An 18,115-nucleotide genomic window follows, 5' to 3' on the forward strand; every position below is an offset into this window, starting at 1 on the left:
AGCACTGTGAAACACAGCCCCAGTAGCAGCTGCTGCCACTGCTGCTGCCAAGTTCTTGCAGGACAAAGGGAACAACAAAAGATTCTTCCACCAGTGAACTCCCTTCTTTTCGCTTCCCTTCTTTTTTGCTCCAACTTGGAAAGAATTAAGCCAAGGCACTGCCAAAGTAGAGGAAAACAAGGCCAAGCCCACACAGATGGCAACTCCACAAATTTAATTCAAAATCATCCTTTATTATTCAAAATTTAAAAATTCAGGCAATAATGCCCAAAGGAATTGCACTGATTAAAGTTCCCTAATGTTTCATGGCCAAATCTTGCTGCTTCCACCACGGGTCACTGGGACAAGAAGTGAAACCCCTCTGGAGTGCAGAGAAAGGTAGGGCTATACCTGCTGTAGATCTCTTAACCACTTACTTACTGACCCAATCAGCTTCACTTGAAGCAAAGCACCAGCTGTTCCTTACCCAATTAATGACTGCCACAGCAAATTAACATGGCGTTACACCAGGCGTGGATGTGGTCCGCAGAGTCTGGAATGCACAGAGCAATATGCTATTGCAAAAATAATCACAGTAATATCTTTACTGTTAGGTAGCATCCTTCATCTGGAAGGATGGTGAGGCCCCTGAGCACTATATGGGCTTGTTTCAGTGCTCTGCAGCAAGGGGGTGGAGGGCAGTGTGGGGGGGTATGGTTGCTGTTTCAAGGAAAAGTAAAGAGGAGCTGGTCAGGGCAGCTCTACTGTGGCAGAGACAGCACTGACTACACATGTCCAGTTCCTGCAATTCAAACAAATAATTGTTTGTTTGGTTGTAAATCTATTGAAGTGTGCCTTCTCCCTGCCTTATGAACCACAGACCTCTCCAGTTGGTCTCTTTGCCTGCTGTCTGATGTGACACCTTGATGGTGTCACAGCTCGGTGTGCTGATCATTCTCTCCTCTGGCCACAGAGGACTCAGGAAGCTGGTGGGTGCAGAGCTGGCCATTCAGCTGCAGGGAGCATCCCACAGTGGGAAGGGGCCACAAGGTCAGGCCGCAGATGCAGAGATCCAGGTGAGGTTCCCACAACAAGGTGTTACTCCATGCTCAGGGCTGCTGGGCCAAGTGCTGTTTCTTGGAGTCCTTCCTCAGTCACTCTGTGCTGTGGTAGAGGCTCCTACCCTGTCCCTCTGCAGTGGTTCTGCATTGTGGGGGACTGATGGCAGTGTGTAACCAAGCCATGACCTTCTACCACCAAGTTTAAGTCCAGCACCTAAATACTCATTAGTTTTGGCTCCACAGAGTTCAGGAACATTAATCCCCTGTAAGTTACAGTCCAGACAGATCAATCAGCCTGGAGGGCTTTGGGACACTGGTGTCTAATGCTGAAGCATTACACTTTCCAATTTTCCAACAATTAGGCCGGCATCAGATATTATTGACAAATAAACCATGCAATCAAAGCCCTGAGCCTGCCACGCTGCTACCAGGAGGATCCATTTACAACCCAAGCCAGCTGCAGGATGCCTGGAGGAAGGAGACATGGGAGAGCCCTGCCTCCAGCCCCAGCAGCCCCTGCTTGCCTTCAGTGCTGTTACAGGAGCCCTCCCTTTGTAATTATAGGATTCCCTCCTTATAATTACTGTTATTTATATAATCGTGGTGAGTGTTTTCAGTGCTGTCAGCAGTCTGGAAAGTGCCCAGCCCCACTAGAGCCAAGCATTTCAGGCATTTCTCTGCTAAGAGTCTGGGTTTAAAGCATGACGGCCAAGAGCATGGCTGGGTCAGTCCAAGAATGGCAGCCTCTTGTCCTGGTGACATGGAAGCTTTATTTGGGAGACTTCAGTGCCCTGGGATTGTAGAGGGAGAACATCAGGTTATCTCTTCCTCCTTCTCTTAGACCACTGCTCTGGGAGCATAGATCATGCCAGCATCACACCCTGCAAAGGCTGACATTCCCTGTCACCTCTGCTGGGTCACGGGCTGCAGCAGACACTCCTGGCACTGGATCATGAGGCACCACCTAGTCACATGGCCCTGGGAGGAATCCAGTAATGGGCACATTCTCTGCATCCTCTGTTTTCTCTCTAATCATTCTGCCTGAAAATCTGGAGGAGATGGACTGTTTAAAGAAAATGAGGGAAGGCACTGGGACTCAGGAGGTACAGGTTTTGTACCTGTCTGAAGCTTCACTTTTGTTCCTGTGTCAAACATGGGAATGAAAACAATGGGTTTGAGCTGCATATGGGCACGCAAGTGCTGATGTTTGTGGCTGGCTTCTTCGCGTTTAAATAGGAAGAAATTCAGAGTATCTCACTTAAAATGCAGAGCCAAATATATAAATGCAGCAAGGAAAAGAACCTGAGTATTTTACTAGAAGACAAATGGGCTAGAAATAGTGTTGTGTTTGTTATAAAGAAGTAAAAACTTATCAGGGTCTTATAGTTGGTATTAAAACCACAGGAAGCAATTCCTTTCTGCTGCTCCATACAACACAGCTTGTTTTTGGGCACTGTGAAAAATGTAGAAAAACTGGAAAGAGATGAGACAAATTTAATAAAGAAGAGGATTAAAAACAATGGTTGCCACGTGAGCTGGTGTTGTAGAGTGTGCAACAGAGAAACAGAGGAGATATGGTAAATATTCTCCTGTTTATATGCAGGTGCTGGTCAAGGAATGCTGATCAATTCTTTTTTTCTCTTTGCTGCTTAGTACAGCAAAGAGAAAACTTGGTCCAATTTTCAGGGAAAATTGATCTAAAAACATTATTAGAAAAAGGGCACCAAAGCACCACGGGAGGCTTTTTATGTACAGGATGGCTTCAAACAAACATCTCTCAAGAATGATGTCAGCCTACTTGATCCATTCCAGTGATGCAAATTTTCCAGTTTCACATCCCCTGCGGACCTTCGGTCTGGTAACTTTTCCCCAGTCATTTCTGGCAGGCAGTGCACGGGGCTCAGGTTACCTTTACCAGCAACAATCGACTCGGACACCGAGCACGGGGCGCAGCCGGAGCAAAGCGTGGGAGCAGCCGAGCCCTCCTGGGGGGCATTTGAGAGCGCGGGGCTGTGACTCAGGAGCCAGCCGTGCCTTCCACCCCCGGGAAGGTCTGGAGCTGGAAACTGCCCATACGGCACCTGCAGGACGCGCCTCCTCATCTGCCTCCCTCGCCCGCCCGAGCGGCCGCGTCCATCCCACCCCGGCCCGCACCTCGCAACCTTGCGGCCCCATGTTACTACAACCCCCGTCGGCCCCCTGCACTGCACAAAACGCGTGCGCCAGCCGGCTCCCAGCGTGCCCCCAGGTCCGGAATCTGCCGGGATTTGTAGTTTTATCCGGCAGGTCGGACCTTTGCCAGGGACGTGGCCGGGGACTCCATTTCCCGCGGGCCTGCGGAGCGGCGCATGCGCCGTGCGGGCAGCGGGGCGAGGTGGGGGGGCGCGGGGCAGCGCAGGTTCCCGTCTGCGCTGGCTGCGGCCTTCACTGAGCGGGGGGGCGGCCCCGGCCCGGCCCCGCAGGACGATGGACCCGGCCGAGGCCGTCCTGCAGGAAAAGGCGCTCAAGTTCATGGTGAGGGGCCGCGGGGGTTGGCAAAGGCGGCGGGGGAGGGTGGGCACCTCTGTCTATGGAGGGGTTGCGGGGGAGGGGGGCGAGATGGAGCGGGGCGCAGTGGGGAAGGGGACCCGGGCCTCGGGGCCGGGCCGGGCCGGGCCGGGCCGGGCCGGAGGGCGCTGGGCGGGCGGGCGGGCGGGAAGGTGGTGAGCGGGGCCCGGGGAGGGGGCGTCCTGCCTGCGGGGAGGGCAGTGAGCAGGGTCCCCAGATCCGGGCAAAGGGAGCTTTGGGAGGAGGGGGAGGCGGCTGCAGGTGCCACCGGGGAGAGGGAGAAGTTAAACTGGAGTGAGGCAGGACCTGGCAGAGGGGTCCACAGGCACCGGCAGGCTTTGCGCATGTAATTTTTGGATTTTTTTCTTCATTTGTGCACCTTAGACTATCCTGCTGTACTACTCACCATCTCGCTGTAATTTTGTTTTTCCTCGCGTTCTACTGCGAGATCTCTAAATACTGGCACTTGAGTGTTTCACCTGCTGCTGCAGCAGCACATCACTGATAGGAACTGCGGGAAGCATGTACATTGTTTAGGTTTTGAGTTGGCCTTTGGTATGGAAAACAGTACATGCATCCAAGATTCTCTTCAAATATGGCTAATTTCCATAGATTTGAGGCATTGTGCACTTAAACTGTAGTTTCATTCTTTTTTTGTTCATTTGTTGATGTTTCTAAGCATGTTGGCCAGAAATGTAAAATTTAGAAATGAAAACAAAGTGTTGCCAACTGAATTGAATGTAAATTCCAGGTGCCCCAAACTGTTCTTTCCCTAAGGATATCATTTAAATGACTGGCAGCACTTGCTAAAAGTTTGTTTTGGAGTAGTGCTTCTAGTGGCACAGAATTAAACTTGAGCTCACCAGGAAGAAGGAATTTTACTAAATTTTCAGAACATATGCCCAAAATGAAATTGAGGAAACACTAGCTACAAATTTTAATTTCTAATTGAGCTTTGATACACTTGTTTGGCTTTTGGCTTTTAATCTGGAAGAACTTGTTTCTCTCTTGTGACTTTTTGAGCCATTTGCTAGTAGTCTCCAAGTCTTCCGGATTTATAGAGTCTCAGCTAGGTGAAGTGGAAAAATGCTATGGACCCCTAAATCAGCAAGATAGGAATCAGTAATAATGAATAGCCATCTTTGGTGTGGGATTGGCCAAAGGAGTGTCCCAGATCCTGCTGCACTTGTGTTTGGCCAAGCTTGGTAATTACAGCCTGCCTCTAGATAGTGAGTTTCACATCCCAAAAAGTTTCTGCTGAAACATTCTTGTCTGCTGCCAGACAGCATTGTGAGCATGCTATGCTGACTTCTCATACATTATTTTTTTCATCCCCTGTGCTAAGATTCTCATTCAAGGGTTTAGTCCAGGTGGTTTGGGATTGTCTGGAGGCTGAGGGAATCCCTGTCCATCCTGCAGCTGGCGTGGCGGGATGATGAGGGACTCCAACAATAGATGATCTAGATGGAAACAATAGATATTGATAGACTCCAAGAATAGCGCTCCCTTGACCCTGGGGAGAGGCATGCCTGTGAGAGGAAGCTGCTCTTCTGGGATATGCATCTGTTAAGAGCACCAGATAAAGGGAAGAATTATCAAGACCAGGCTGCACTGAGCTAAAAGCTAACCCATGTTCTTCCATGTTTTATTAAAGTGCCTCTTGTTTGCAAAATGCCTGTAAAACATGCAGTGAAAGATGTGACTTCTCTCTGTCCATTCTGAACTTTTTGGGGTTTTTTTGCTTACAGGTTGAGAATAGAGTAAGCAAAGCTTTTGTTAAGCACATCCCAGGCTTTTGCTTTAGTGTGCATCAGTCCAGAACATGGCTCTTACTTTAATTCTGCTGATGAAGTGAAGTGTTAGACTTGGTGGGGTCTTCTGGTGTTCCTGGAAGGGTGGCACAGATAGATACATCAGGATACATGAGGAATCAGTTGCAAGTATCATCTTGGCCTCCCTGGAAATGTCTTTCTGGACAAGTACTGCAGTAGTGGCACTGGTACAGTTATCCACACAGAGGTAGCAGATCAGCTCGTGCATCCTCTCAGCTAATGCTGAATCATTCACAGTGGATTACCTTGTCCATCAGAGTGTGTGATATGCTTCATTTGCATCTTCCTTAGTAGGTGGCTCACAGTTTGGCTTGTGGTGGGCTTTGCTAATAATTATTGATTTTCCTGAGAGCTTCCCAAGGAGCATTGTAGGTAAAGATTCAAATACATTTTGGAGGTATGAGGCCTATTATCAAAGGCAGGAAAGACAGTTTTGGTTTTGATATGTGTTTGGGGTAGGTTTCATTTCATATTGAAAGGCAGCCCTCTAGGTGGTGGCTTGTTTATGCTTCTCTAAAAAATAATACTTTTTTTCCACTTAACAATGTCAGAACTTAATTTTTGACATTGACTTTGAGCAGCCCTTTTGAATCACAAGGTACCAGGCAAGATGGACCTGGTGATTTGATTTTCATTTTAATGTCCAACTCTAACAGAAAAATGTCATGGGAAAGCTTCATCCAGTGCTAATATTATGAATGAAATTATTTTGCTTTAAAGCATCTATATTTGATATTTTGAAAGACAAACAGTACTGTGTTGTTCTTCTGTATGCTCATGTCTGTGCAACTTTTTAATGGGAGTAGAAGGCAGCTGCCTTCTCACTGGCTGGTGTTGGCTGGATTACTTGCCAGTGAACCAGTATTGCATTTAACTGATATCTGCTACAGTTTCCTGGTTATCTGTGCTCAGGTACAATATGTATAATCTAATATTTTAAGGTTTAAGTAATTTATTTAGTTTCATTTGCTTACTCAATTTACCTCTGTGTCTTAATAAGACATAATTTATTCCTGATATTAAATTGCTGTGTATTAACACTACACAATGTTAAGCCACTGCTCACAAGGGAAGACTCTTTTTGCTGGTGAATGAGTCATGTGTTCTGCACATCATCTTTCAAAAGTTTTGTTGGTGTGTTTTTCTTTTCTTTTGAATGAAAGATGGTTCATAGATTTAAAGACAATCTTTAAAATTAAATAGTCCAGTGTTCTGCAGCTGCAGCAAGGATTTTACCAGAGAGGAATCTGTCTTAGTTCACTTCACCCTCTTTTCTTTTTTGTACAGTCCTGCTGAGGAAAATACACTCTTTATAAAGTACAGTGTATAAGAAACTGATGCACAAGCTAAATAGAGAGGAGAATGTGCCCATTAACCTAAAAAAAAAATGCACACAAACATCTCACCCAAAACCCCCTGCCACAGAGAGCTCTGCTTTTATGCATTCAGGAATATGGGATTTCCACAGTCATTTACAAAAGAACAAGAAATCGAGGTGCTCAATAAGTAGCTTTCAAGTTTGAATAAGTGTTTGAAACAGTAGGTACAGTATTGAAAGTATGAGTGTGATAGGCTCAACTGAGACTTTGATTAAATGTCATATGAAGTAAACTACATAAGCCTGCATAGAATAGTAGATATTTTTTCAAAGTAGCTTCAAATGGTTCTGTTAAGTATACGAATGTTCTGATGATTATCTTTTTAATTAAAATGAGAAATCTTTGTTTAAAGTGGCATTCTTTTTTACGGCCTGTTACAGTCTCTGTAACAATCATTTCTTAAGTCTGAACGTTTTTAATTCCAGGAATCCATTTATATAAAACTATGTTTAGACTTAATTAAGGAATGATTCTTACAAAGCTTGTAAATAGCCAAGAAAAAAGGGACAGAAAATAAAACTGACATTCACACTTAACAGAATGATTGTTACAAGGTATGTAATATGCTATAAAAATACAATAAAGCCCTTTTTATAAGAGTTCATATTTTTTGTTCCTCATTTTGAAAGGTATTTAAGAAAAATATCAAAGCTCTATGAAGCGACATCTGTTTTCTTGAATGGACTAGTGACAACTTCAGTTGTGTTTAATTAGCAGTGCCTGGAACAGTACCTGACCAGTTTGGGACCCCATCTAGGACCATTTGAGAGGCAGAAGCTTGATACTTAAAAGAGTTCCACTTTCTCACTTTTTATGAATTAATTAATTTGCAGTAATTCACTTAATTTCCTGGCTCATGAATAGCAAGAAGTCAGTCTGCGTGTTCTTTGTGGTTTTTTTTCTGTTTCATCCCCAAAATACCATTTTCTTTTTGGTTTTGGATGATCAGATTCTAGGAGCTGCTGATGGGCCTTCCAGTTTCACAGGAGAACCAGAACCTTCTGGTTGTGTTTTAAGATGCATCTTTGGGTTGTTTCTTGGTTTCTTTTTTTTTTTTTATCTTTTTTTTTCTTTTTTTTTTTTTGGTGGTTGGGGTTTTTTATTTTTTGTTGTGAGTTGTTTTAATTTTTAATGAGGGAAAACTCTGAAGTTCATTAATTTTTATATTTGCATGTTTGTAGGAGCTCCCACATAACTGGAAGGAAATATAGCAAAAAATAGCCAGTGTAATGGGAGGCTGAAGGGTGATAAAGTTGGAATTTTTTTCCTGCTGTGTGCATGTAGATATATGGAACAGATGGACAAAGGCTTATACTTTAAAAGAGGCTCTGCTTGCACTGAACCTGTATTACTCATGGTGTCAATAGGACCAGAATTTTTAAGATCTGTATTTGTTAGCTATTTTTTAAAAAATCTTTTGAGAACCTTTCGGTCTTCCCAGTAACATATTTGTGTCATGGACATTGTGGCAGAGAACCTTGGATATCCAAAGCAAGGATGTCATAAAAGCAATGAGAATAATTTCGTAAGCTAGAATAGCAGAGCATTGCCTCTTAAATGTAGGGCTGCAAATCCTGCTTGAATATTAAACATACACTTACCAGTTTTTCCAATGGTACTGAAATAGCATCCTGTTTTTTTGGGTGTTTGTTGGCACTAGTGTACTGTATGGAAAACATTAATTGATTTTCTTCTATCCCAAACTTCGTGCTGTAGATTTTTCTGTAGTTGATGCAGGCCTTTGGTACTTCAGTAACTTCACCCTAGCTTTTCTGGTAATGTTTCATTTCAGCCACTTTGCTCCATTAAATGTATGCAATTAGAAAAGCAAATGGCAAATTTGCTATCGCATCACTGAAGTATTTAGTTTCATAGACTTAAAAAGCCAAATTTGTTGCACCATGTTCTCCTCACTGTAATATGTACTATAAACATCAGAGAGAATAGGCTGACCTTAATATTTGCTTCTCAGACTAAATCGCCGCCTTGCAGCAGTTATTTCCCACTGAATAAAAAGTTTAATTTCACGCCCTGATTAGTGCTAGTATGTGCAGGTGGATATTTATTTTATGCAGCTAAACTAATCTGCCTTGGCAAATTATTTGCCAGTCAGCAGAGCTATAATTCCTCTTGAGTATTTGGTACTAAATTATCATTCTCATTAGTAAGATAAAGCAGACTGTTCTAACCACGAAGTTTGGTTAGGCAAAGGGTTTCCCAGATAGACTTTGGAAGATACAAGATGTGTGATGGCCACAACATTCTCAGTATCCTAAAATGGTTTGTGATATACAGAAAGGTAATGAGGATTTTAGAAGAAAAAAATAAAATTATTCCATAGTTGTGTATCCTGTCCAGAGGTAAGGTAGGAATGTACAGAGTTCAGAGATGACCTCTTTAAGAGGTGTCTAATGAAGAAAAAAATCAAATGGTCCTCTTTGGTTGGCCACTGGAAATACTCCCAAGCTCTGATATCTGGGCCATAAATGAGATGAAATATAAAGTTATGGTTTTTTTTTTCTTTATTTTCAGTGCTAGCAGCTACTGAGGTAGCAGATAAAATGACTTGAGACAAAAAGTTGAATGGTTGAGGAAACTTCCTGGTCTGGTCTCATTTAAAATTCACTTCACACTCTAAAAACATTTTAAGTAGTTTAGTAGGATAGTACTTCCTGACATACAAATGTTGAGTGGATATATTTGTCAAGTGAATGTGTTCATCCATTATTTTGTTTTCTATGGATTTTACTGTGTTGGTAGTTTATTTGTATTGTAAAGCATGTTAATGAAAGATACTTATTTTTCGGTTACAAGAAGAGTAATTTATACCTGGAAATTAGGAATTCTCACTAAGTATTGTGTGAAGGGATTCCACTGAAATTTTTTTTCTTCTGTATGTTTTGTCATCTATTCTTCTCATATTCATTTTCTCAGTGATTACTGCAACAGTATTTAGGGTCACATTTAAGACCAGCAAAACCAGCAAGCTGAGCAATTTGATTTTTAATATAAAAATTTTTATGCTAAATTCACCAATGCAGATGGAATAGGCTGTTTTCTCACTTCCTTGTCTGTTTGTATTGCATCATCTTAAACTCCATGCATGCTGGTGAGATTTGTGTAATATTTAACTGTCCTCAGCAGCAAGCTTGACTGGTATTTCCAGTACTGAGTGTTTTCTTCAGTTTTTCTCATTTATTCCTTACAATTCAGGAGATGCTCAACAAGGTATATTCTTTATACATTTTAAGTGATTTTGCACAGAAGGGCTGAATCCACTGTGTGTTCAGCTGTGGAAGCTGAAAATTAATTGTAGCATAGCAGCGTCCAGTGGCTGCAGCTAAAGAGTAAGTGCTCAAAATACAATTAATAAGCAGTCAAACATGAAGCTGTTTCCCTGACAGGATACTGATTAGTGCTGTGAAAAACTTCTTGATATCACAGAAATGGTTGAAAATAAACATCCTGGGAATTGCATTAAGTATTTCCTGCTTATTAAACAACAGAGCTTTCTAATGCCAGTTTTTCTGAGGTGCTGGGGAACTCTGGTGTTGGACAAATGCTACCCCTGCTTGCAGAAGGAGAAAGCTGAAGCTCAGAAATTTGCCAGGGGTCATGGACTGGAGGAATTTGTGTAGGGTGATATGGTACACTGATAATAGAAGACAGAATACAAAGAAACCACTTCTTCTAATAGCTACCCTTATGCTTCTGACCATGTTTTGGTTAATTTTACAATTGGCTAGCCACCTGTTAAGATAACCCATTTTATCATTAAACAAAATTAATTTAAAAAATGGCTTGAAACTGTCTGATTTTAATGGGATCTGAATATTCTTAGTTTTAATCTGCCTCATGAGGCTTGTCTTTCTTCTGGGAAGTACATTGTTACATCATTAAAATATCATCCCCTACTGAGAGAGAAATCGGTCCCATTCACTAAATGGCAATGCTGAAACAATGACAAGTATTTCTAAAAACTGCATTAAAATTCATTTTTTTTCTCTTCGATGTGCGAGTTCCGTGGTCCCATTAACCAATGGGTGCTCAGCCTATTTGCTGCTGTCCATGCACAGCCGGATTTGTTAGCTGGGGTGGCAGAAGGGTTCAGAAGCAGACATGGTGACTTATAGTTTTAAATTATTTCACTTTTCTGCAATGATTTTGCTTGGAAACAAATGACTGATTATAATTTTGCACTCTCTAGCTACTTCTAGTCCTCCTCTGTACTAAAAATTGAGAAACATCTGATTTAATTTTCCTTCCCCCACTGCTAAAACAGGATCTTGTTCAGTCCTTTTGTTGAGAGCAACAGAAAGGAGAGAATGAGGAAGAATGGAAAAGCTCAGCAAGGGGTCTTTCTAGTCTTCTTGAGAGAAGGACAGAAGTGTTTCCAGTCTGTGGGCAGGAGCCATGCAACCTCTTGGCAGAATCCATTGGAGTAACCAGTTTGGACTAGAAGCAGCAAAAAGGCCTAATGCTGGTTTAATTTGCTTCATCCCATGGTGAGGAGGGAAAGGTTGCAGGGGCATACAAAGGAATGAAGAAGTTCTTAAGTGCAGTTGTATGCTAGCAGAACAATAATTAGTGTGTTCTTTTAACACTAGTCTAGATGGACCTGTCTTCTTCAGAAGTACCTGGAGCAAGCCAGAACTGAAGAAGATGGTAGAGAGGGAATTTGGATAACACCAGCCAATGCAGAACTCTAGTGTGAATTTTGTCATCTGGCTTTGTGCCCTACATGGGATTTTTCCATTTGTAGGAATACTCTCTCATGATATTTCCATCTTAGGGCATAATTATTCTTACAGAATTGTAAGAGTTTTTCCCAAATATAGTGGGATGGATGAAACACTGTAGAGAAAGGTGATGGCAGTCTTTGCTTGGATACTAATCAGGGCTGGACTGTATGCTGACTAGGAAAGAGTCTGAATGTTTCCATGCTTACCCCTACAGAAACCAGAACAGTCTCTAGTTGTTTCAGAGAAAAATGGTCTATCATGAAAGTCATACAATGTAGTCAGTCTCCCTCTCTACACACATCATCTGTAATTTATAGTGAGAGCAATACAGAATGGAGCAGTGTTTATGTGGGAGTTGCTTTTAGTTTATGGATAGTTGGCCTTGAATTCTGTCTATTAGGAAGATGTTGGCGATTCTCCAGGGGGGTTGTTCATTGGGACTGTTCAATGCCCTTCCTTCTTTTTTGCCAAAACTGTCAGCATGATTGAGAAATGCAGCCAGCTATCATTCATCTCCTGCAAATTAGAACAATGAGAAGGGGCTGTAGTCTCAAGAAATGATGGATTGATCTTGTTTCAGAAGATGAGTCTTAGAAGCATCTCAACAGAGAGAAATCCAAATAATGTTAACATTAGCCTCTTAAAATGTGACAGAAGGTGTTTCCTGTTGCTAATATATTCAAAAGGACAAAAATCTGCATTCCCTTTTCTTTTTGTAATTTCTTCCTTCTCTTGAATACAGTGAGTCCAGTGAAGCATATTGCTCTAGTACTTTGTTACAGCGGTTGTTATAAGCAAGCATAATACCTGCAAGTTTTTTACTGACAGGAAAATATTCCTATAATCTCATGACCTTAACATAAGAATTTAGGTAGAGATGATAAAGGGCCCATCTGTGAGAAGGCACATGTCAGTGTTGGACTGGAATAGGTCTTTTGGAGCATGGGTTCAAGTCTGATATTGGCAACCAAAGTATTCTCTAAAGCTTTCACAAACTAGTGAAAGCAGTTGCTGAGTGGAATTATTTTTGCTATGCCATTGCAGAGCTATTTCAAATTTGACTACTTTGTAAGTCAGAATCCTAGTTCTTATTTTCCTGCTTAACTCCATTCATGGCTAATTCATTCTCATTAGTTCATACGCCAGTGTCGTGGAGCTTAGACAGCTCTCCTTGTTCCCCTGTGTTCATCTGCAGATAGTTGTGGAGACCAATCATATTCTGCTCTGAGCTGGATCTGGTCAGGCTAAACCAGCATTCTTTAATTTATTTTTCCTTCTGTTGTAAGATATTTCCTGGAACTTTTGATCATCTTAGTAGACCTTTTTAAACAGCTGCAAAATTTGATTAGTCTCCCTGAACACGAATGACCAGAGCTATACAGAACATTCCAGGAAATATTTTATGGATTCCTTGTGCTAAGGCAGTGATCCTAATTCCTCTCTTCTGGGAATTTTTTACTTGATACAATATCCTGTAGTAGTATTTGCCATTTCCGTGGCCACATCTTATGGGTGAGCCATCATTATCTAATGAGTAACATATCCCAGAGCCTCTTTCCCTCTTCTCAGTTACTGAGTTCCTAATTTATAATGGAAATAATGTATCTTTTTGATTTATATGCATCATGTGTCAGTCCTGTTACCAAATTTTCAGGATGCTTTGTCTTATATATTTATGTCTCTTTAATTTCAGTAGCACATCAGTAATTCTTGAGTATTTTAGCCATTAGTGAGAATATTTAACATTAATTTCAAGAATAATAATAGATTTCAAAAAGGTCATTCTCTGTACAGCTTAATGGTTCCTTTTTCAAAATTGCCTGTGATGCTCTGCAGTTTTTAGTTTCTTAGCCTCCTTATAACTCTGGTATTAATCCTAATCTTCTTCATTTTAACCAGTAACTTCCTACATGTCATCTATCATGTGCTTATCTACTTCTAATTTGTCTGGACTTCAGTGATCTTCTTAAAGAAGAAGATTGGGTTAGTCTAGCACTAATTCTCATTTGTTCTAAATTGGGAGTAGATTTACTTAGCCTCCCATGGTGACTGTTTCATTTTGGCAATAGTTATCAGTACTCAGTCTCAGTAGATTCCCTTTCTTGGGAGACAGGACATACTGTTTGTCTATGTTTTGGCTTTGGTTTTTTCTTTTTTGGCCAGCCATTTCTGCAACATTTTAGATTCACTCTGGTTAGAGTTACAGATGGTTGTTCTGCGTGAGGATGCTACCAGGGGCTGCCCATTAGGTGTCTTCAGCTGCTGCTGTTGCCCCTGCTTCATTCTGGCATTCTAGTCCTCCAAGACAGCAGGTGATGCTTTGGTGTTTCTTGGTTGAAGGAGTTTGCTCTAGTTAAGCCGAGCAAAGGAACATTTGCATCCTGTGCCAGGAATTGAGAACTGTCATGGAGCTGAACTTGGTACAGGGTATTTATATAAGGAAAAGAAATTTAATATATTGTGGTAAGTTTTTGAGGCAATTAGTTAAAGAGTCCAAATTACTTCTGATGAGTGAAAAGGTCCTGCATTGTAATTGTAGCAGAGTGCTTTGTAAGGGAAATGTATTTAGATAGAATGGCCATTCCTGCAAAGAGGAAGTGTTTTGGTTACTTTATTGAACAGGAAAATGTTTGGCTAGTGCTGGAGCCTGCTCAGAAGACAAGAGCTCAGTAGCTAAGCAGAAAATGTAGTGGAGTGCTGAAATGTGCTCTTCTTTAGAAAAAAAATGGTATTCCTTTTACAAATTTGTCTGCTTAATGTGTGAGCTGTAGATTTCCTTCCAGGATAGTTGGTACAGACCTGTAACCCATCTCTCCTGCATGCTTTTTTGTCTGTTAGCTAAAATTCAGCAGGAGATCGGGAAGGTGAAAGTTAATACTGTAGTTTCTTAGGCTGATTATGGATTGTCGCTTTCCAAACTTAATTTGGTTTACCTTGGCTGTATTTTTTTTAAAGTCCAGGACTTTCTATTCCTGATGTTCTGAATTTCAGTGAAAAATCAGAATCCAGGTAAGCTCTCTGACTTTTCTAGGGACTTACAAAAAGGAGACACAATACTTGGAAGGCAGCAGCTTCATTTTGTTGATCTCTGGACTAGCTTCCAGCTGCTGTTTTATACATAAATTCTTGTGCTGTGAATGTCACTGTTCTTGTTGGATACTTATCTGGCACAAATTCAGGAAGTAGTATGAGAAATGGTCTTCACCACAGATCTTGCAGTCTTGAAGGAGGCTGGATATAGCACTTGATTTTCATACTTAAAGTGTCAAATGGTTGTCAAATCAAGCATGGGCACAAAGCGAATCTCCACACTGCTAGAGTAAGCAGGTTTGTGTATCTTGCTGTTACTTTGTTCTGAGATTAATGGAGTGCTGTCATGGATCTCCATTTGGTTTTCAATACTATAGCTTAGTATTTTTGTGAGCCCTAAAGAAAGTATCCAGGTGCTTCATGTTACAGAAGTAGTTTACCTGGTTGCTGCTGCTCTTGAAGGATATAAAAATCCTTGCATCTATTTATCTGTCAAGTTGTATAAATAGACACTCTCCAGTGGGAGTTGGTTTTGAGCAGATCTCGGTCGAGGAACTCAGGCAGATTCATTAAAGAGCTGGAGTAGCCATGTTCACCACGTGCGGTGAACTCATTAAGTTCACAGGCAGTCAGAACCTACTGTTCGAGAGTGCTGTGTCCTTCTGAAGGAGTTTGTATCAAACTGTGAGACCTGACAGTCAGCTGACATAGTGTTTGTTCATTCTTTCTACAAAATCTCACAAAGGACACACTTAAATATTGGCAACTTAAGCTTTTAGGATCAGATAGCTTGTGGGTTTTTCTCCTAATAACAAACAACGAAAGATTTTGAAATCGTGTGTTTGGTTTTGTTGAATTGGAGGCCACAGATCTAACTCTGCCTTATTTTGAGTATTGCTTTGGGCAGTAGAGTCAGGGATCTGTTTGGGCCATGAAGTTGTATATTCTGTAATAGGAATTCAGTTTATTGCTGAAATGGATGCAAACTCATTACAAGTTCTAGGCCACAGGGGATACTTTCCTTTGCTGTGGAAGTCATCTCAACTGGACAATCTTCAGTGCAACTGGCCATGCCCTTCCATGTCAGTGACTGACAGATCTAATTCTGCTTTTGTAGCCGACAGCCTGTTAGTTAATGGAGTCCTGAATATTATTACTCAGAGGCAACCTTCAGAGTATTAAAATGCATTATTCCTGTTCTTCACTTGATATTTATCAAACAAGGTGTTATATCTAATGAATTCAATGCTATTGTCAAATAAATACTGTGTGTAGATCATGACTTAAAAGAAATGTTAATATAAGTAGCTTCATTATTGCTTTGCAGTGATGGAGAGAGATGGGTTTAGTTTGCTTGTTTAAATCCTATGTGATGGAAACCCAGAGTGAATGTCTTCTCTGAGGAAACAGCAAGCATTATGGTGATATGATCAGATTAATAAGATCCTTAGTACATATATATTTTATACAGGTCTCAACTTTCCCCCCACCCCCTGCTCATTTCTTCTTACATGGAAGCAGATAAAATGCAGAAGCAGCAGTACTGCCTTGGAAGTACCATAGTAGGTTTCCTTTTATAATGATCATTCTTGACATATTTATCCTTTCTTATGGAAGTGAAGATGTAGATATTTAAGAACCCCTCTTGCACAAAAAAGCCCAATTTCCGCTCAGTACTTAATTAGCACTTGTTTATGACACAGCATCTGATTTGATTTTCGAAACAAATTGCACAGTAAAGAGGCTGATATTTAAACTGTATAGTAACCACAGCTCCAGCTGTGACTCAAATCTTGTAAGCCTTCAGGGGTTGTGTTTAGGCTTAGAAAATAGGAACTCAGGCCTGTAATTAAATGTCCTCTGAAAATAAGCCTTGGTAGAGAAGTGGAGAGGGCACCACTGAATTTTAAATTACTGACTTGTTCTCAAGAATCATTCTGTTGTTCTGGGCTTTGCTAGGGACTGCAGAAATCAAATGGATTAAAAATGGAAGAGTAGAGTACTAAAGGAGAAAAAGTCAGGGGTTGCAAACAAAGAGATGAGCAAAGTAAGCTATTTTGGATCCCCAGTTTATAGACAGATGCAATATATATAATTTTAATTTATGGCTAATATATAGAAAACAAGTTCTGTGGACACCAGAAAGACTAGAGAGAGAGTTAAGATTTCATACACAGTAAAATTGCATTTCAGAACTGTGAGTAAGGTGCTGATGGTTGTGGAATAAGCCATCTGGGATAATGGAAGGCTCATTTTTAAAGCAAGGCCTCAATAATAAACATGAATGTCTTGGAAAAGGAAGTAAACTAGGTTATATTACAAATTAGTCACTCGCCTAAATCAAAATGTGAAATATTCACAAAATAGCATGATATAAATTAGCAGTTAGAGTGCTTTCAGAGTTACTTTTTGAGGAAAGCAATCACTACTGATGCTATTGAAAAAGAGAGGAAAATTCCCCTAGCAGCCTGACTTGTAGTCAAGGAAAATGCTGGAGCAGATGCTAAGAGAAAATACTGTGCTTATGAATGGTATTGAACCATGAGCATAAATGATGTGTGCTCATGAAAATACAAAAATGAGTAGGTCTTGCTGGGCAATTAATTGTATTGCTGGTGGAATTGCTTTGAATGGATCATAATCAAGGAAGATTTTAGTGTTGATTTATAAATTAATACAGCTTCCAAACAAGACCGTTTTCTGGATCCCACCTATTTTTTAGGCTGGGGGAAAGAGAGGCAATTTTATTTTGTTTTTTAAAATTGACAGTCCTTTTACAGTCCTGTCTGCTGTCATTGGGATACTGCAATTCAGAATATTTTAACCAGATGTATTACTTTAATTGCCTCTCTCTGCTGAAGAATGCATTCCTAGGGGTCATTTACAGTGTGCTTTGCAAAACCACAGAAATTCAGAATTTAGGAGATTGGCTGAACTTTTACAACCAGTCATCAATCCAAGAAATTTTAATTAAATTATGCTTTTCTGCTGTGCTTATTTTGATGTAAATGGGGGCTCACTTGTGCAAATATCTCACCTTAATGGCATAAGCAGCAGTATGTGGGTAATGACACACATACCTTGTACTGGTAAAATTTGCTTCTCTTCTGTGTAGTCTCTCATTTCTTCTTAAATGAGAGTAGGTTTATCAAATGAGGAGAGGAGACATACCTCATTGAGAGGATTTTGCAAATACAGTATTGAGGGATGAGTGATGGATCTTACTTTCTCCTATTTTTATGTTTCACTTGTCAGCATTGAAAAATAAATTTGGTTTACAGTAGCTGCTAGTCTGCTGAAAGTCCTGATTGCTATTATTACAATACTCAAGCAACTTTACTTTCAAGTCACAAAAAATTGTGGTGGTAAGAGTTGTCTAAATAGAAACACAGTGTTATCTTCGCTACTGGAAACACTTCTGCTGAAGAGTAATCCTGTTGCTGGCAACAGATTAGTTAATACACTTTCATATTTGCAGGACCAGGGTCTTCAAATTAAATGGTTCAAGTCAGTGTCTTTAAATCAGTTATTCAGACTGCTCTGGA

The 18,115-nt window shown here is 40.9% G+C and overlaps 1 protein-coding gene across 4 annotated transcripts in view; it reads left to right on the top strand.

Moving 5' to 3' along the window:
* Nucleotides 1-3,429: 3,429 nt before the first annotated feature.
* BTRC (beta-transducin repeat containing E3 ubiquitin protein ligase) overlaps nt 3,430-18,115 on the top strand; it is a 113,880-nt gene continuing 99,194 nt past the window's right edge. For all 4 annotated transcript variants that reach the window (XM_053984225.1, XM_053984227.1, XM_053984226.1 and 1 more), the window contains exon 1: nt 3,430-3,554. In XM_053984225.1, the coding sequence (XP_053840200.1) occupies nt 3,507-3,554 (48 nt within the window). In that variant the 5' untranslated portion in view covers nt 3,430-3,506. The remainder of the gene's footprint in view (nt 3,555-18,115) is intronic.

Source organism: Vidua macroura, chromosome 8 (genome assembly GCF_024509145.1).
Source record: "Vidua macroura isolate BioBank_ID:100142 chromosome 8, ASM2450914v1, whole genome shotgun sequence".
Classification (NCBI taxonomy): Eukaryota; Metazoa; Chordata; class Aves; order Passeriformes; family Viduidae; genus Vidua; species Vidua macroura.